At 45.9% G+C, this 21,272-nt stretch overlaps 1 protein-coding gene across 1 annotated transcript in view; it reads right to left on the reverse strand.

Annotated features, from left to right (window-relative positions):
* The window catches only part of CORO2A (coronin 2A), a 75,146-nt gene that overhangs the window by 35,974 nt on the left and 17,900 nt on the right, over window positions 1–21,272 (reverse strand). The window contains exon 2 of the mRNA XM_049896954.1: window positions 5,881–6,081. Within this exon, the coding sequence (XP_049752911.1) occupies window positions 5,881–6,081 (201 nt within the window). The remainder of the gene's footprint in view (window positions 1–5,880; window positions 6,082–21,272) is intronic.

The following is a 21,272-nucleotide window of genomic DNA, read 5'->3' on the forward strand; positions in this document are numbered from 1 at the left end:
AGCCCTGGTAGTGCAATGGTTGAGTGCTCAGCTGCTTACAGAAAGGTTGAACCCACCAGCCAGCAGCTAGAACCCACCAGCTGGCAGTTTGAACCCACCGGCTGCTTTGTGGGAGATATCTGCTCCCATAATGATTAAACAAACAAACAAAAAAACCAATCCCACTGCAGTCCAGTCTATTTAGACTCATAATGACCCTGTAGGACAGAGTAGAACTGCCCCATGGGATTCCCAAAGCTGTATACAGAAGCAGACTGCCCCATCTTTCTCCTTCAAGGTGGCTGGGGGGTTTGAAGCACCAACCTTTCAGTTAGTAGCGGTGCACTTAACCACTGTGCCACCAGGCCTCCCCATAAAGACGACAGCCTAGGAAACCTTGTGGGGCAGTTCTACTCTGTCCTATTGGGTCATTATGAGTCAGAATCAACTTGATGGCACACAGCGACAGTAGCAACAATTATGCGTATCTTAAAGTGTAGCTTATTATGGCTTATTTTTAACTTTAAAATGACAAGTGAATGATACAGTTTGCAAATGGTTTGGCTTCTTTCACTCAACGTTGTCTTTAAGATTTATCCATGTTGTTGCTTGTATCTATAATTTATTCTTTTTCATGGCTGTATATTCAATAGTATGACTAGGTACTTGTTGTTGTTAGGTGTTGGCAAGTTGGTTTCAACTCATAGTGACCCTATGTACAACAGAATTAAACATTGTCAGGTCCTGCGCCATCCTCACAATCATTACTATGTTTGAGCCCACTGTTGCATTCTTGCATGGTGTCAATACATCACATCCATAGTCTTCCACTTTTTCAATGACCCTCTACTTTACCAAGCATGATGTCCTTCTCCAGGAACTGGTCCCTCCTGATAATATTTCCGAAGTATATGAGATGAAGTCTCGCCATCCTAGCTACCTAGGAGCACTCTGGCTGCATTTCTTCCAAGACAGGCTTGTTCGTTCTTCTGGCAGTCCATGGTATATTCAATATTCTTTGCCAACACCATAATTCAAAGGCATCAGTTCTTCTTTGGTCTTCTTTATTCCTTGCCCAGCTTTTGCATGCATATTGAAAATATCATGGTTTGGGTCAGGCGTACCTTAGTCCTCAAAGTGACATCTTTGCATTTTAACATTTCCAAGGGGTCTTTTGCAACAGATTTGCCCAATGCAGTACGTCATTCGATTTCCTGACTGCTGCTTCCATGGGCATTGATTGTGGATCCCAGTTAAATGAAATCTTTTCTCTGTTTATCATGACGTTGCTTATTGGTCCAGTTGTGAGGATTTTTGTTTTCTTTATGTTGAGGTGTAATCCATACTGAAGGCTGCAGTCTTTTATCTCTATCAATAAGGGCTTCAAGTCCTCTTCACTTTCAGCAAGCAAGTTTGTGTCATCTGCATATTGCAGATTGTTAATGAGTCTTCCACCAATCCTGATGCCACATTCTTCTTCATATAGTCCAGCTTCTCGGGTTATTTATTTGCTTAGCATACGGATTGAATAAGTATGGTAAAAAGATGCAGCCCTGAGGCACACCTTTCTTGACTTTTAACCATGCAGTTTTCCCTTGCTCTGTTCACATGACTGCCTCTTGGTCTCTGTACAGGTTGCTCATGAACACAAGTGTTCTGAAATTTCCATTCTTCACAATGTTATTCATAATTGGTTATGATCCACACAGTCGAATGCTTTTGCATAGTCAATAATACACAGGTGAACATCTTTCTGGTATTCCTGCTTTCAAGCAAGTTCCATCTGACATCAGCAATGATATCTCTCATTCCATGACCTCTTCTGAATCCGGCTTGAATTTCTGGCAGTTCCCTGTTGATGTACTGCTGCTGCAGCCACTTTTAAATGATCTTCAGCAAAATTTTACATGCATGTGATACTAATGAGATTATTCAATAATTTCTGCATTCTGTTGGATCACCTATCTTTCGAATGGGCACAAATATGGATCTCTTCCAGTTGGTTGGCCAGGTAGCTGTCTTCCAAATTTCTTGGCATAGACAAGTGAGCACTTCTAGCACTGCATTTGTTCGTTGAAACATCTCAGTTGGTATTCTATCAATTCCTGGAACCTTGTTTTTCACCAATGCCCTCAGTGCAGCTTGGACTTCTTTCTTCAGTACCATTGGTTCTTAATCATATACTACCTCTTGAAATGGTTGAATGTCGAACAATTCTTTTCGGAACAGTGACTCTGTGTATTTCTTTCATCTGCTTTTGATGCTTCCTGCGTCATTCAACATTTTGCCCATAGAATCCTTCAAAATTGCTACTTGAGGCTTGAATTTTTTCTTCAGTTCTTTCAGCTTGAGAAATGCTGAGCACGTTCTTTCTTTTTGGTTTTTTAACTTCAGGTCTTTGCACGTTTCATTTTAATGTTTTACTTTGTCTTCTCAAGCTACCCTTTGAAATCTTCAGTTCAGCTCTTTTACTTCATTATTTCTTCCATTCGCTTCAGCTGCTCTACATTCAAGAGGAAGTTTCAGAGCCTGTTCTGACCTCCATTTTGGTCTTTTGTTTCTTTCCTGTCTTTTTAATGACCTCTTGCTTTCTTCACGTATGATGTCCTCCCACAAATGGTCTGGTCTTTGGTCATTAGTGTTCAATGTATCAAATGTATTCTTGAGATGGTCTCCAAATTCAGGTGGGATATACTCAAGGTCATAATTTGGGTCTCATGGACTTGTTTTAATTTTCTTCAGCTTCAACTTGAACTTGCATAAGAGCAATTGATGGTCTGTTCCACAGTCATCCCCTGGCCTTGTTCTGACTGATGATATTGAGCTTTTCCCTCATCGCTTTCCACAGATGTAGTTGATTTGATACCTATATTTTTCATCTGGTGAGGTCCACGTGTATAGTCACTGTTTATGTTGTTGAAAAAGATATTTGCATTGAAGAAGTCGTTGGTCATGCAAAATTCTAACATGTGATCTCCAGCATCGTTTCTATCACCAAGGCCATATTTTTCAACTACCAATCCTTCTTTGTTTCCAACTTTTGCTTTCCAGTGACCTGTAATTATGCATCTTGATTGCATGTTTGATCAACTTCAGATTGCAGAAGTTGGCAAAAATCTTCAGTTTCTTCAACTTTGGCATTAGTGGTTGGTGCCACTAAATTTGAGGTCTTCCTTGTAGGTATATGGATATTATTCTATGATTGACTGCATTGTACTTCAGGATAGATGTTGAAATGTTCTTTTTGATTCCCAGCATAGTAGACCATACGATTGTCTGATTAAAAATGGCCAATACCAGTCCATTTTAGCTCATTAATGCCTAGGATATCAATCTTTATGCATTCCATTTCATTTTTGACTACTTACAATTTTCCTAGGTTCATACTTCATACATTCCATGCTCTGATTATTAATGGATGTTTACAGCTGTTTCCTTTCATTTTGAGTCATGTCACATCTCAAATTAAGGTTCTGAAAGCTTGACTCCAGTCACATCATTAAGTTCTTATCTATTTTGAGGAGGCAGCTCTTTCCTAGTTATATTTTGAGTGCCTTCCAACTGAAGGGGCTCATTTTCTGGGACTATGTCAGACAGTATTCCACTGCTATTCATAAGGTTTCCACTGGCCAATTTTTTCAGAAGTACGCTGCTACGTCCTTCTTCCTAGTCTGTCTTAGACTGGAAGGTCTGCTGAAACCTGTCCACCATTGGTGATCCTGGAGGTATTTGAAATTCTGGTGGCAAAGCTTCCAGTATCACAACAACATGCAAGCCACCACAGTACAACAAACTGACAGATGCGTAGTGGAGTGTGACTATACCATAGTTTATTTATTCATTCTTGGACATTTGGGTTTTTCCAGTTTTGTGGTAATATGAACAAAGCCCATATGGACATTCTCCTAATTGTGTTCTGGGGCACATACGCACATGATACTGATGGTATGTACTGAGGTATAGAATTTCTGGGTCATAGGGTATGTATATTTTCCATTTTACTAGAAACTATCATAGTTTTTTCCCCAAAACACCTGTGCCAGTTTATACTCCTATCAGAAGTATTTATTTTTTTGCACTGCTCCATATCCTTGCCATTACTTATTGTAAGCTTTTTACATTTTTGCCAGTCTGGTATGTCATGGTGGTTTACTAAGGACGTTGAACACTTTTTCAAATGTTTATTAGCCACTTGGATTTCCACTGCTACAAAGTACCTTTCAACCTTTTTTTTTTTAAATCCATATTATACATTCATGAAATGAGCCCTTTGTCATGTTCATTATTGCAAATATCCTTTCCCACTCTAAAGGTTGCCTTTTTCTTCTAATGTTTTCTCCAAGGGAGATTTTTATTGTTTCAATTTTTAAAAAATAGTTACAAGACTATTCAGGCTTTCTATTTCTACATGAATCAGTATTGACATTTGCCTGTATTGTCAACATTTTCAAATTTGTTGACATAAAATTGTTCATATTAGTGTCTTGTTATATTTTAAAGCTCTGCTGTTATATGGCTTTTTCTTCCCCTGATATTATTTGTACCTTCTCCCTCTTATGCTCCAGAGGTTTGTCTATTTTATTGGTCTTTTCTAGGAAAAAACTTCTGGGTTTTCCGATCCTTTGTAATGTATTTTTGCATTTTCTTTCATTGATTTCTGCTCTTTATTATTTTCTTCCTCAGACTTTCTTTGGATTTACTGTTGTTCTTTTTATAACTTCTTAAGTGGAATGTTTAGTCAGTTTCCCCTCTTTCTTCTTTTCTAATAGAAGCATTCAGTGTTATATACCATATTTTTATGCAAATGAAACACATTATAAGTTTTTTTGCCAACTGTGCCCTCCCCCGGGAGATATTTTTGTAAGCTCACTATGCTAATTTTTTCTACAACCTGTAACACGATCATTATTGGCATAAAAATACAGTATTTCCCTTAAAGCACCACTTCTTCCTGCATTCCATGAGTTTTATGATGTACTTTCACTTCCAGGTATTTTAAAATTTTCATCTGTATTGATTTCTAACTCAAGTGCATTATGAGCAGAGAACCTGGTCTATGAGATTCTAAATATATATAATTTTAACTTCTGAAATCCTTCAGAGGCCTAAGTCTGTTCTTTGTTTCAGCTGACTCTTACGGAGGCTTACATGCTTGGTGATCTCCGACTGTGAGTTCATATTTTTCTGAGCTAAACCTGTGGGAATCCTGTCCATACTGGGGCTGCTTTCCTTTGGAGAAGTTTCATACCTGTTTCTGGTTCATCTAGAGCCACTACCAACCTGGAATCTATCTAGCTCCTTTGGGGGTCGGGCTCAAGACAGGGAATCTGATTCAGCAGCCTGACACTTGGGATGCTGAACAGATCTGCTATTAAGTTGAATTATATGAAATTACATTTTGGGGGATCAAACACAGTTAAATGGCAGCAATTTCATATGCCCCAATCTATACCATCAATATCTGCCCTCAGGACAAGCCTGTTATTCCTGTTTGCTAACTGCTTCCCTGTCTCCTAGCTAGGTTTTGGCTCAACATTTGTTTCCTTTTGGGGGAGGGAGGTGGCTTTGGAGACTTCTCCAATTTCCTGTGAGTCTAGCAATTCATTAAAAAATATATTTTATTCAGGAGTGAATTATTTTGCAGTGGGGGAGAGAGGAGTTCCTTGGAAATCTAGGCCAGCTGCTGGAAGCTGAAATCCCAGGATAGACATATTTTTCCCAATGAGGAAACCAAGGCTCAAAGAGGTGAAATAAATGACTTACCCAAAGTCACACAGCCAGTAACAGGCACTAGGACTTGGACCCACATATAGGACTAGCAACCCAGGCTCTTCCCACTTCCCTCTGTGCTGTGGGGTCCCCAGAAAGCTGTTTGGGCCTGGGGCTCCTCAACATCCTTACCTGGTGCAGAGGAATGACGAGGAAAGCCCCTCCACCAGCACACTCAGTCACGACTGCAATGAAGTGGGGATTCACAGCACAGAAGTGATTGTCATGGACACTGTGGGTGATGGGCACTGAGTCGTAGCAGTTCTCCTTGCTGGCTGGTTTGCCAAAGACGTGGCGGAACTTGGAGCTCCGGTACTGGGGGTGCCATGACATCTGCGGGAGACAAATCAGGACAAGAGAAGTGAGACAGGATAGCAGAAGATCCAGGAATCTCACTGTGAGAATACACGAGGGGGTGGGACCAGGACAGTGGTCAGTTTTATATGGACAGTGATTGGCTCTGAAGAGTGACAGAATGAACAGCCTGTAATTGTGCCTGTTTCTATAGCCCCGGCGAGACATGGTGGGGATGGTGTATAATTATTGTTCATCTGTTTGCTGATGTTTTGAGGTTTTTTATCCCTCCAAGTGTGAACACAAAAAGGTAGAAAACCACAAGAGAACTCATCACATTCCCTCCCTCCCCATCATCTCACCAGACAGCCCAAACCTCCTTCCCCCTGCCCCCAGCGAAGTGGCTACTAGTGTGTTCTCTGGAGCCAGCCTGCCTAGGCTCAGATTCCAACTCTGCCTCTTACCAATTGTATGGGCCAGTGGCTTAACATAAGCAGCCTCAGTTTCCTTATCTGTAAAATGGGGATAACAGGAATATCTTTCTCATAGACTTGCCATAAGGATTACATTAAATGATGCACTTAGATCTTGCAGCACATGGCAGATACTTACTTGAAAACCAGTAGCAATTACTGCCACTATTATTATCCAGGCATCTTGAGCTTCCTTCCACCATCATCTAGTGCTGACTTTGCTTGAAATTTACAGAGCATCACTGTGTAACTAGGCCTGGTACCGTGCACTGGGGGCTCGGAGAGGTAAGCCTCCACCCAGCCCTTACAGAATCATGTGGGTGAGGCCACTAGGGAGTCTGGCCACTGGGACCCTGTGTACTGTGGGCAATAATGGAGGTTTGTACATGGCAGTCAGGGAGAACTCCCCAAAGGAGGTGGCACTGCAGCTGCAATTTGAAGGGCTCATATCATGATTGGAGTTGCCATGTGTCACTTCCAGGCTAAATCATTAAGGCCTGCCTGTGACCATCCTTGGCTGAAGTGACGAGAAGGCCACATGTTCCAAACAGTGCGGCTACAAGACTGTGGAGCCTCCATCACCCTGGGCGCCTGAGGGACTCTGTGGAGCAGAGCACCTCCCTCAGCTGACATATAGCAAGGCGGAGAAATAAACTTGTAGAGTGACCACTGAGAGAGTGGGGCTATTTGTCACAGAGCACAGCCTACTTATCCTGACTAATACAATGCCCCATGAAGGTCCCTGCTGGCTCCAGTCAATGGTCACTAGCAAATGGCTGCCTGTGCTTGGTGTGACCAGAGCACAGGAAACCTGGAGGGAAGAGATGGGGAACAGGAGGCAGGATCCAGATTGCCTTAGGAGCCCTGTTAAGGAATTCAGGCTCTGTCACAGTTGAATTGTGTCCCCCCAAAATGTGCGTCAGCTTGGCTAGGCCATGATTCCCAGTTATTGTGGAAATTATAGAACAATATCATTAATAACACACGCAAGCAAAATTCTGCTGAAGATCATTCAAAAACAGCTGCAGCAGTATATCGACAAGGAACTGCCAGAAATTCAGGCCAGTTTCAGAAGAGGACGTGAAACCAGCGATATCATTGCTGATGTCAGATGGATCCTGGCTGAAAGCAGAGAATACGAGAAGGATGTTCACCCGTGTTTTATCGATTATGCAAAGGCATTTGGCTGTGTGGATCATAACAAACTATGGATAACATTGCGAAGAATGGGAATTCCGGAACACTTAATTGTGCTCATGAGGAACCTTTACATAGATCAAGAGGCAGTTGTTCAGACAGAACAAGGGGATACTGATTGTTTTAAAGTCAGGAAAGGTGTGCGTCAGGGTTGTATTCTTTCACCATACCTATTTAATCTGTATGCTGAACAAATAATACGAGAAGCTGGACTATATGAAGAAGAACGGGGCATCAGGATTGGAGGAAGACTCCTTAACAACCTGCGTTATGCAGATGACACAATCTTGCTTGCTGAAAGTGAAGAGGACCTGAAGCACTTACTAATGAAGATCGAAGACCACAGCCTTCAGTATGGGTTACACCTCAACATAAAGGAAACAAAAATCCTCACAACTGGACCAATGAGCAACATCATGATAAATGGAGAAAAGATTGAAGTTGTCAAGGATTTCATTCTACTTGGATCCACAATCAACAGCCATGGAAGCAGCAGTCAAGAAATCAAATGACGCATTGCATTGGGCAAATCTGCTGCAAAGGATCTCTTCAAAGTGTTGAAGAGCAAAGATGTCACCCTGGAGACTAAGGTGCGCCTGACCCAAGCCATGGTATTTTCAATCACATCATATGCATATGAAAGCTGGACATGAATAAGGAAGACTGAAGAAAAGTTGACAACACCACCTTTGAATTGTGGTGTTGGCAAAGATTATTGAATATACCATGGACTGCCAAAAGAACGAACAAATCTGTCTTAGAAGAAGTGCAACCAGAATGCTCCTTAGAAGCAACGATGGTGAGACTGCGTCTTATATACTTTGGACAAGTTTTCAGGAGGGATCAGTCCCTGGAGAAGGACATCATGCTTGGCAGAGTACAGGGTCAGCAGAAAAGTGGAAGACCCTCAACGAGGTGGATTGACACAGTGGCTGCAACAATGAGCTGAAGCATAACAACAATTGTAAGGATGGCGCAGGGCCGGGCAATGTTTCGTTCTGTTGTGCACAGGGTCGCTATGAGTTGGAACCAACTCGGCACCTAACAACAGCATGTCTCTGTCCACCGTTTTGTCATCTGATCTGATTTTCCTATGTGTTGTAAATCCTACCTCTATGACGTTAATGAGGCTGATTAAGGCAGTTATGTTAATGAGGCAAGACTCAATCTACAAGATTAGGTTGCGTCTTGAGTCAATATCTTTTAATATAGAAAAGCAAGCAGAGAGACAGGGGGAACTCATACTACCAAGAAACAAGAGCTAGGAGAATAGCATTTCCTTTGGACCCGGGGGTCCCTGCTCTGAGAAGCTCGTCAACCTGGGAAGATTGATGACAAGGACCTTCCCCCAGAGCCAAGAGAGAGAAAAAGCCTTCCCCTGGAGCTGGCACCCTGAATTTGGACTTCTAGCTTCCTAGACTGAGAGACAATAAATTTCTCTTTGATAAAGCCATCCACTTGTGGTATTTTTGTTATAGCAGCACTAGATAACTAAGACAAGCTCTGAGGGCAATGGGGAGCCACTGAGGGTTGAAAGCGGGAATGAGAGGACCAGATTTCACTTGTAGATGGATTCCTCTGGCTACTGAATGGAAGAGAGGTTAGAATAGGTGAGAGGCATGGTTACCTGGGCTGGAGCAGGGCAGTGCAGACACAATGAAATACCAAGGAGGGAAATCAGCTAGGCTTGGTGCCTGAGTGCACATGGCAGGCTGTGGGGCAAGAGAGCCGGTCATATCAGAGCGGCTGAAGTCAGCATGACCTTCTCATCCTCAACAGTCTGGGCCCTATGGCCACTCCCAGCACTCTCCTTTCACAGCCTGTCTTTGCACCCGTGGGCCGCCCTGGGGCTCTGCGCAGCACCTGAGGGCCAGCTCTGGCAGGGTCTGGAAACAACTCTTCTCCAGCTCACGGTTATCTCTATGGCAGTAACAACTCATGTTTTTTGAGTGCTTGCTATGGTCCCAGGCGCCATTCCAAGTGTTTTCCACGTATGAACTTAATAGGTACGTGCTCCCTTGATCCCCATTACAGACACAGGGATTGAAGCCAGAAGGGAAGTAACCTGCCTGGGGTCCCAGAGCTAGGCAGTCAATGGTGGAGCTGGGAGCCAAGCCCAGCTCTGTCTCAGAGCCTCCAGCTCCAGGTTCCTGCAGGTAACATAGATGCTGACAAGAGCTCTGTCATGCCCTCGCATCCCACCTCAGCCCTGAGGGAGAAGTAACATGATCATTATCACCCCCACTTTACAGAAAACCAGGCCCTGGGAGGCTAAGCCCTGGGTGGACGCCTCTCCAAAGGGGGCTGCTGGCCTCTGGTGAAGAAGCCAGCTGGCCTGGGAGTGGAGCAGCGTGAACATCAGTGCCCTTCCGCCCTGTTCCTCCCCCACAAACTCCTCTTCCCGCCCCACCCCAGTGCTTTATCTCCACTGCCAAGGTTCTTCCAGACCTGCTACCAGGGAAGGAAATTACAGAGGGGGGGGGATGGGGTGGCACCAGGCAAGGCTGCCTCTCCCTTTGTGCAGGGTGTGAGTGTATATATACACACAGGTGAGCTTCTGCAAACATTCGGTGTGTGTGCACTGTGTACCTTTGCATGTGTGCACGTCTGTGCATCCGTGATACACATATGCGTCAGTGGGTGCTTATGTGCCTCACCCGTACTGCTGATGGGTGTGCACATACGTGGCTGTGTGCAGCTGTGTATGAACGCGTGCATGTGCGCATTCATGCATGTGTGAGTTTAATGACTCAGGAATCAGAGAGCAGGAGTTTCCTTTTCCCCACAAGCAGGCACTTGCCTGGAAATGCAGATCACAGCGGCCCGGAGCACTGTGAGGCCCTCACCCTCGGGATGGGCCAGGATGGCTGATCTGGGCCAGGTTCTCCCATGGCATCATGCCCCATCCCATCCAGCTGGGACCACATCAAAGCTACAGCGGGGCTTCTCAGGTGTGGCACCCCGAGCCAGGCTCGGGGCACAAAGCAGGGGGCATGGTTCTGGTGATTCTACCCCATGCATGCTTAGCAAGCTCGATGCCACAGGATTAGGCTCGGAGGACTGTGAGTTCCCCGCCTCCAAAAAGGATTTAGCTATTTATTGAATTGATTCCTTAAATGCCTGACTGTGGAATGCCGCACTGCCTTTCCCATCCCTTACAACTCTGCTGCGAGGTGGGTGGGATTCCCATCTCCATTTGATGAATGAGAAAATGGAGGTGCAGGGGAAGGGACCTGACCAAGATCATACTGCTATGGGAGCAGTGGAAGGGGAAGCAGAACTGAGTCCTGTCCTGTGACCCCTCTTCCTGCTATACCACGTGTTCCTCTGTGACAGAGAGAGAGAGAGAGAGAAACAGTGTGTTTGTGTGTATGAGAGAGCAGAGACAGAGAGCTGAAGCCTTGGGGCTGTGTGCCCCCAAAGGCCCCTCTATGTCGCCCAGCCCTAAATCATTATAGGACAAGGGTTAGCTGCAGGGTGGTTGAAAATGAACCCAAATTGGGTGTGGCACAAACCAGCACAGTAGATTGTTCATTAATTGCACTGTTTGTGGCCTCAGGGAAGGAATGAAAGTATCTGATTTTGTCTTTGAATGGCTGGGATGGGTGGGAGTCTGGCATGGCTGGCCACCCTTGTCCCTTTGTAAGTTTGTGGTTCCACATCTAATATTTTAAGTTATTTTTTCTGACCTAAAACTTGACCTTGTGGGCACAGTAAGCTGTGTCCTGTGAGAGGGTCTGAACCCTACCACTTATGTCATGGCCACAGTTAACAGAGGGAGGTTAGAACCGCAAATTTCCCAGTTGTTAAAAAGAAAGAAACATTACGGCTAAAACAGTAAGACTAAATACTCTATTTGAAGGTGATACACAAAGACCTAGAATTAACACAATAAACATCTAATTACGGGTGGGTCCCTTGCTCTCCAATCCTTGACTATTATCCATATCCTGACCTTGGCCCCAAACTTGACTGGAAAGTTCCTTTCTAATTCATCCTGAATCCTTATCAGGGCCTCTTATCCCTCCCAGGCAGGTGCAGGGGGTGGTGTGGTGGAATGCTGAACTCAGAAACTGAGGCCCATTTGGGGTCAAGGCCCCTGCTGTAAACGCAGGCTTCTATTTAACCAGCGATTTTCTATGGAGGCTTCCTTTCTTACCAGGCAGAAATAAAACCCACAGATCTCTGCTACTTCTTCCTAGTTCCTGGGTGGTGCAAACTATTAACGCCTCAGCTGCCACCCAAAATGATGGCAGTTCAAGTCCACCCGGAGGCTTCTTGGAAGAAAGGCCTGATGACCTACTTCTGAAAAACCAGTCATTGAAAATCCTGTTGAAGCACAGTTCTACTCTGACACACACGAGGTCCTTATGAGTCGGAATCCACCCTACAGCACCTGGTTACTGGTTTTCTCCCCACTGCTTTTATCCACAACTGTTGTTCTTGTTAGTTGCTTATAAATCGAGTCTGACTTGTGGCAACCTTAAGTATAACAGAAAGAGACGTGGCCCAGGCCTGCATCATCTTCATAATCATCATTGGTCCGTTTGATTCCACCGCTGTGGGTATTGCGTCAATCCATCTCATTGAGGGTTTTCTTTGTTTCTGCCTGGCCTCTACTGATTGTTCTTTCCTGATGACGTGTCCAAAGTAAGCCAGTGGAAGTCTGGCCATCCTCGCTTCTAAGAACATTCTGGTTGTATTTCTTCTAAGACTGATTTGTTCATTCTTTTGGCAGTCAATATTCAATATTCTTCACCAGCACCATATTTCGAACACATCAGTTCTGCATTTGTCTTGCTTCTTTCCTATCAACTTTCAAATGCATATGAGGCCAATGCAAAAACAATGGCTCGGGCTTCTGTTAATCTGAGGCCAGTGTCTGGTTTACAGCGGCCACCTCTCAGCACAGGTGTCTTCATTTTTGCTTTCCATTAGGCAGCCACAGGGTCTAAAGTAACAGGGTGAGATCCAGTCTGGGACCTCAGGGTCCCACCCAACAGGGGTCGTGTCTTCCTTCCTTCAAAGCAAGAGGCTTTGCCTCTCTCCACAGAAAAAAAAACAGAGGTAGGATAAATAACTGTCTCCCTTTGCCTGGGTTTTGTGGGGATACCTGGGATGCAGGACTTTCAGAGCTAAAGCCAGGAAAGTCTCAAGCAAAGAGGGACAGATTGGTCACCCTACCACTGAAGTCTCCGTAAAACTTGTGTTTTAATATGATTTAATGCAACGATTCTATTGTAAGTCACCAGTAATCCTGATTTTGACTACTTGCCTGTGCAAGAGAGGGCTCTAGAACTGATTTCACGGAGAGCCCAGCATCCTGAACCAGAGAATCTAAAACCAAAAACCAAACCTGTTGCTGTCGAGTCAATTCTGACTCACAGCGACCATATAGGACAGAGCAGAACTGCCCCATAAGGTTTCCAAGGCTGTCATCTTTACAGAAGCAAACCGCTGCATCTTTTTCCCATGGAGTGGCTAGTGAATTCAACCTGCCAACCTTTTGGTTAGCAGCCGAGTTCTAAACCACTGTGTCACCAGGGATCCTCGAACCAAAGAACAGAACATTTTAAAGCAGAAAATCCAAGAAGGTGTGCAAAGAGAGGTGGATATGATTTCATTCATTCATCAATCTTCATCCAGTGTTTGCTTAGGGCTTACTTCTGTTCCGGGGCCTGTGTTGGGGCAGGGTAGGGAATCAGAGATGAATAATTCAGCTACTGCACTCCATGGGCTTATACCTCTCAGGAAAATGGCTGCTGAGCAGGAGAAGATGAGACGGTGTGACAGGTAAGAAAGAGGCATGAGCCATGACCCCGACAGCCCAGCGGACTGTGAAAGCCATTAGGGCAGCGGTTTGCAACTTTGACTGCACGTCAGAATCATTTAAATCAGAGTCACTGGGCGTGGGACTCAGGCATGGGCACCTTTTAAGCTTCCCAGGTGATTCCAAAGTGTATTAGGTGAAAGGCTAGTGGGGGATGTAATGTGATGTTTCTCAAAGGGTGGTCCCTGACCAGCAGCATCTGTATCACCTGGGAACTTGTTTGAAATGCCAATTCTGGTGACACTATCCCAAAACCAAGAAAACCAAACCTGTTGCATGGTTGGAAACCCTGGTGGCCAGTGCTTAAGTGCTGCGGCTGCTAACCAAAGGTTCAGCAGGTCAAATCTGCCAGGCGCTCCTTGGAAACTCTATGGGGCAGTTCTACTTTGTCCTATAGGGTCGCTATGAGTCGGAATCGACTCGATGGCACTGGGTTTGGTTTTGGTTTTTGGTTGCATGGTTTGGTTTTCTGATTCTGACTCAGAGCGACCCTGTAGGACAGAGTAGAACTGCCCCACAGGGTTTCCAAGGCTGTAATCTTTATGGGAGTAGACTGCCACATCTTTCTCCACCCCAGACCTACTGAATAAGAAACTCTGTAGGGTTTAGGAATCTGGTCTTAACAAGCCCTCCAGAGGGTTCTGGTGCATGCTCAAGTTCGAGACACACTGGGTCAGGTGCCTGGGTGGCACAAATGGTTTGCGCTCGACTACTAACCTGAAGGTTGGCGGTTTGAACCCACCCAGCCAGCTGTGGAAGAAAAGCCTGGCGATCTGCTGTAGTCTACTCCCATAAAGATTACAGCCAAGAAAATGCTACGGAGCAATTCTATTCTGTAACACATGTGGTCACCATGAGTCAGAATCAACTTGATAGCTACAAGTGTTTGTTTTTTTTTTTTTTTGGTTGTTATGGATGGGTCAGGCTGGTAGCACTTGAATCTACTGATGAATCTTTTCGTCACTAAAAGAGATAGCCAGATAATATGTGCCACACAATATGATACAGTGGAGTTCCTGGGCGGTGCAAATGGTTAACACACTTGGCTGCTAAATGAAAGACAACTGGTGAATATGATACAATAAGAAGAATGCTGTACTACTTAGGAAACGATCTTACAAAAAACTGGACCCAATGCTGATCAAGTCTCTATATTTAACTACCCACAAAGGGTATAGAGAAACACATTCAACACCACCATGGGGATGTAACTGGCACACTCTAGAATATGGGAAACCCTACATGTCAAATTATCTGGCTTCTTCAACAATTAGATGGCAAGGGCAAAAGAGGAACCTTTAAAAATCAAAATAGACTTCAGAGATAAAAGACACAGCAACCAGTGCAATACGTGGAGCTTGTCTGGATCCCCTGATTCAAACAAACCATCTGCAAAAAGACATTTACAAAGCAATCAGAGAAATCTGAAAATTGATGGGTACCTAATGATATTAAAGAATTGTAAACTGTTTCTAGGTGAGAGAATGATATGGTTATTAAGATATGTTGAATAAGAGTATTTATCTTTTAGAGATAACCCATTGCTGTTGAGTCGATTCTGACTCATAGTGACAATGCAGGACAGAGCAGAACTGCCCCATAGGGTTTCCAAGTAGCGGCTGGTGGATTGGAACTGCCAACCTTTTTGTTAGCAGCCGAGCTCTTAACCACTACGCCACCAGGGTTCCCTTTTAGAGACATGCCTAATACTCACATATGAAATAATACGAAGTCCGAGATTTATTTAAAAGTAAACCAGTAAGGGTGTGGATAGTGCAATAGGGAACTGGGGTGGGAGCAGAGATGAAACAAGATATTGATGTCTACTGAAACAGGGCGACGGGTACATGCCATGCATTCTAGTATTCTCTCTAGTTCTGTGTATGTTTTAAAATTCCCATAAGAAAAGATTTAAACAAGAAAGTAGAGCACAGTGGTAAAGAGCATGGGCTCTGGAGCCTGACTGTCAGGGTTTTAATCCCAGCTCTAAACTGCTGTGTCTAACACAGGAGCCCCTAGGTCACATGTGACTTATTTTTTATTATTCTGTTTTATTGTGGTTTAAGTGAAAGCTTACATCTCAACACAGTTTCTCATACAAAAACTTATACACACATTGTTATATGACTCTAGTTGCCCTCCTTACAATGTGACAGCACACTCCTTCTCACTACCATGTATTTACCGTGTCCATTCAACCAGCTCCTGTACCCCTCTGCCTTCTCATCTCACCTCCAGACAGGAGCTGCCCACATAGTCTCATATGTCTACTTGAGCTAAGAAGCACACTCCTCACCACTATCATTTTATGTCTTATAGTCCAGTCTAATCTTTGTCTGAAGGGTTGTCTTTGAGAATGGTTTTAATTTGGGGCTAACAGAGAGTCCAGGGGCCATGAACTCTGAGGTCCCTCTAGTCTCAGACCATTAAGTCTGGTCTTTTTACTGGAATTTGAGGTCTGCATCCCACTCTTCTCCTGCTCCATCAGGGATTCTCTGTCGTGTTCCCTGTTAGGACAGTCATTGGTGGTAGCCAGGCACCGTCTAGTTCTTCTGGTTTCAGGCTGATGGAGTCTCTGATTTATGTGGCCCTTTCTGTCCCTTGGGCCCAAATTTTCCTTGCGTCTTTGGTGTTCTTCTTTCTCCTTTGCTCCAGGTGGGTTGAGACCAATTGATGCATCTTAGATTGCCACTTACTAGCGTTTAAGACCCCAGACGCCACTCACCAAAGTAGGATGCAGAATGTTTTCTTATTACACTTTGTTATGCCAATTGACCTAGCTGTTCCCTGAAATCATCCTACATGACTTCTAAACTTAAACCAGGGCTTTGACCCAGTTCCTTCCCGTTGGAACCTCTGCTGAAAATATGCATTTCTAACAAGTTCCCAGGACATAAGAATCAGCTGGGGTCTTGTTAAAATGTGTAGATTCTGATTCAGTACATCTGAGGAGGAAATGCAAATTCTCAGCAGGGATTCAAAGCCCTGATTTAAATTTAAATTTAATTAAATTAAAAATTCAGTTCCTCAGTCACAGTAGCCACAGTTCAAGTGCTCAATAGCCACACGTGGCTGCTGGGTCCCCTACTGGACAGTGCAGTTATAGAACATTGCCATCGCTGCAGAAAGCTCTGCGCGCAGTGATGCTCTATCACTTGCTACCTGTGTGACTTTGGGCAAGTTACTTAATGACTATTTCCTCACCAGTCCATACCAAGCCTGTTGCTGTCGAGTCGATTCTGACTCGATAGTGACCCTATAAGACAGAGTAGAACTGCCCCAAAGCAGCCTGAGCCCTTAGCCACCAAAGCTCCTCCTCACCATGAAACCAGGCAAAATAGCAAACAACAAGCAAAATAGCTAACACTTATATTGCTTACTGTAATTTAAATATGTTCCGTGTATTAACTCAACCTTCGTAGCAATCCTGTAAGTACTATGATTACCCCATTTTTAGAAAACAGGCACAGAGAGGTTAAGTAACTAGCTCAAGATCACACAGCTAGTGGGCAGCTGAGCTAGAATTTGAGGCCGAGTCGTTCAACCTAGGGACCACACTCTCTCACAGGGCTGCTCTGACGACTGAGGGAGAGTTCACACAGCAATTGGAGTGAGGCTTGGTGCATACTTAGTGCTCAACAAATGTTTATTATTAAGATTGTTGTGTTTACGATGTTTTCAGGACACTAGGATCTGGTTCAGTAAATGAGAGGTCCACGCTGAAGGCCCAACATTTGGGGTATCTGAGTAAAAATCTAAAACCTGGTGTTTTTCTGACACGCGATGCTCACCATAGTGATGGAAGGAACAGACTCACACATGTAAAGAGCTAATAATCTTATCCCTGCCGGTCAAGAAGGATCTGATGGAGCCCTGGTGGTGCAGTGGTTAAAGCGACCGGCAGCTAACTGAAAGGTCAGTGATTGGAACGCACCGGCCGCTCTATAGGAGAAATATGTGGCAGCCTGCTTCTGTAAAGATTTACGGCCTTTGGAAGCCCTTTGGGGCAGTTCTACTGTATCCTATAGGGTCGCTATGAGTCAGAATCGACTCAATAAAGAAAGTGTATTTGTGTACCTCTCTGGGCAGGACTCTCTGGGGTGGAGGCAGAGCCCTAGCTCTGCCTTGGTGCTGAGGGGTCTGGGGTTCTTGGAGGGCAGGTGGGGGAGGCGAAAGGCAGGGGAAGCCCCTTGGTTTTCTCCATCGGCAGGGCCCCAGCAGGAAGGCAGACACGCTGCTGCCTGGGACCTTCCACCAGGCCTGTACACCTGAGCCATATCATCCGTGCAAGCAGAGGCACCCTGCAGCCAGCAGATAAAAATAGCCCTGTCCCAGGTTCTCCATGCCATCCCCTCCCAGCCTCTGCCCAATCTTTCCCTCCTCCAACTCTCCCGTCCTGGTCTAGCACAGATGCTTCCCTGCAGGCCCACAGGAAATACAGAAAGGCTGATTAAGTCAGAGAGCCTCTTTCCTCCTGATGCAATTAGGCTGGGGGAGCACCTCCTCCTGTCATCTGACACTGCCCAGGCCCAGGGCCCCTCCCAAGATGTCTGATCAACTCCTGCCCTCCCTCAAGCGCCACCGAAGCCTCGGTGCCTTGTCTCTCAGTGAGGGTCTTGACTTGGTTTCTCCCCCACTCTACCTCCAGGTCTCCTATCCTGTCCCCGCAGCACCGCAGCCTCCTTCCTCCCACCCCTCCCATCCATCCTGGATCTGACCCTTTTCCCTGAAGGCTCCACTCTGTCCTCAGGAGAAAGCCCTCTGCTGCCTTGGGTTTTGAGGCCCTGGCCTTCCCCTATCTCTTCCTCTTCACCTCTACAGACCTGCCCTCTGAGACAAACTGGTTTATCTGCTCTCCCTTGTTAGGGAGACTTACAGTGACCCCCGTGTGACACAGTAGAACTGTCCCATACGGATTTCTAAGCTGTAATCTTTATGGAGACAAATCACTAGGTCTTTCTCCTGCTGAGCTGCTAGATGAGTTCAAACTGCCAACATTTCTGTTAGCAGCGAGTGCTTAATCTTTGCACCACCAGGACTCCTTCAAAGCTCTGCCCTCAGTGCATCATATTTTTTCAGATTCCCCCATCTTTGCTCACACCCCATTCTCTCTGCCTAAAACCAACTCAGCTCAGATAAGAACATGCACTTAGCTGATCTCCTAGAACGCCCCTTCCTCTCATCCACCTTCCTGGGCTCAGCTCAAATGGTAGATCTGGTGAATGGATCACATCTCCACGGAGCCTTCTTGGCTCAGCAGCCTGAGCAGTCTCTCCTTCCTATGAGGTGCTCATCTGGATATCTAGGGAGGTAGCCAAGTGCGGAGAAAAGAGGAAGTACCATGTTTAAATCCTGGATCCTCATTGCTAAATGTCTCTGAGCCTCAGCATTCCAGTCTGTAAAAGGGTTACCATAATATCTAACTCATGGGATCTTGAGAAGGATTAAATGAGAAAATGTATGTAAAATACCAAGCACATGCATGTCTGGTACAAAGTAGTTCCGCTGGTGGAGTTCCTTTCTTTCTCCCTGTGTTTCTCCCTCCTTCCTTCTGTCTTCCTTCCCTCCATACATCTCTCTATCCGTCTGTCCATCCATCCATCCATCCACCCATATATACATGCATCAATCCATTCACCTACATACCCATCCATCCATCCATCCAGGCATCCATCCATGCATCCATCCATCCATCCAACCATCCATAGCAACGTCAGCCCAAAATGGTCCTTCCCTTCTGCTTTGTCCATATACAGACCAGATCCCACAGGCAGGTACACGGGGGAGAGCAACCTGGCTCCTGGTTTATACCTCCTTCTCCAGCCACCAGCCTCTCCCAAATCCCTCCTCTGGGTACTAGAAGCCAAGGGGCCAGGACTGATACTTTAACAGCAAGTGTGCTGGCCAGGCTCAAGTCTTAAATCTGACAATCATTTGCTGTGTGCCCTTAGGCAAATCCTATCCCTCTTTGGTTTTCTGTTTTTCCATCTATAAAATGGTAATACTCCACCCCGCCCACCTGTGAAGATGATCCACTGAGGGCTGTATGGCCGGCATGCGGCAGACACCGCGTGGGACCCATGAAGGTGGCGGAGCTGTGTGCCTGTCAGCTATTCCAGTCTTGACTCTCTGGAGACACATAACAGAATTTCTTCCTATTTATTTCCCACATCAAGCCCTGACCAAAACTCCAGGCAGATTTATTACCCCACAATCTCCTTATCTGGGAGTTTCGGGAGACAAGGGTCAAAGGCCTCTATGAGGCCGAAAATCTGGCAGCTTCACTTTCTGCTCACCACCTGCTCCCTGGCACAGAGCCTCTAGATCTGTCTTTGGACAGAGAGGTAAACTGAGGCCCAGAGCAGAAAGTAGCTTGCTCAAAGTCACACAGTGAGTGGGAAGCAGCCCTGGGGGTGGGCACCCGGCTAGGAATCTGTACAGTCTATAGGCAGTGGGTCCCTGACACAGACCACAAACCACCCTTCTGCCTCCCTGTTGCAGGAACCTGGAGTCCAGCATCAGTTCTACCAGTGCCACTGGTGCCCTCTCTGGGCTGTTGAGAGACAAGGATGACCCTGATGGGGCCTCTGCCCCTCAGGAGCTCAGAATGATGGCAAAGGCCGGCCTGTAAGCAGCGAGCTCAGATCAGTGTGAACAGGGCTGAGCGGCCTGAAGCTGCAGGCTTTAGCAGAGAGATCAAAACCTGGGGAGCCAGGGAGGGCTTCTGGGAAGAGGTGTCTGAGCTAAGGCTTAAAGCTGAGTAGAGCAACCACAACGCAGAAGTGAAACAAGGGCGTTCCAGGAGGAAGTTGCTGCGCTTGGCAACGCCTGGAGGACCCACCCTGCGTGATGCACGGAGGGGGCGGGGGACCATGGCGGGGTGGTGAGGGAAATAGAGGCACACCAAGTCCAGTTGGGCTGGCATTGGGGCAAATGCCGGGAGCAATTAGGGTTGGGAATTTCTAGGTAGGGCAGAAGGTTAACATGCTCCGCTGTGAACTGAAAGGCTGGTGTTAGGCTGGGGGTCTGAATCCAACAAAGGCATCTCGGAAGAAAGACCTGGCGATCTACTTCCAAACACCTGCCACTGAAAACCCAGTGGAGCACAGTCCTACTCGGAGTCAGAATCGATCCCACGGCAACTAGCTAAGGAGATTTGCAGCTGGAAAGGCAGGCAGGTGAGGGCTCTGAGCAACAGCCCAGGGAGCTGTTGCTGCAGACAATGGAGAGTGGTGGAAGGTTGTGACCAGGGACATGGCATGGTCAGAGCTGAAGTGATTTTAGCCTCTGCAACGAGGTAGTGAGAACATCTGGCCTCGGAAAGTATTTTCTCTCCTCCACTTTGGGCTTGTACCTAAGGAAGAAAGAACAAGGGGTTTCCTTTCATGCCCAGCTCCGATTGGCCAGAAGGGCTGCCAGAGCCCTGTGAGGAGGAGGAGAAGGAAGAGGAGGCCTCTGAGGCCTTGTGTGGGCTGGGGAGGTGGAGCATGATGTATGAGGGATGGCATCCTGGGCGCCAGAATAGAGAGAAGCACACAGAGCTTTGGCTCTGCTGACCAGAAGTCAGGGTTCCAGCTGCTGCTACAAATCTCAGCTCTATGAAGAGGAACAGGGGGGACCCTGACCCTGTAGGCTCATTCCTGTGCCACATCTCAGCAGCTTTTTTTTTAAATTAGAAAATAGTTTCCTTCTATCACCCAGCTCATTTACGATGAAAAGAATCCGTATGA

This window comes from Elephas maximus, chromosome 9 (genome assembly GCF_024166365.1).
Source record: "Elephas maximus indicus isolate mEleMax1 chromosome 9, mEleMax1 primary haplotype, whole genome shotgun sequence".
Lineage (NCBI taxonomy): Eukaryota > Metazoa > Chordata > Mammalia > Proboscidea > Elephantidae > Elephas > Elephas maximus.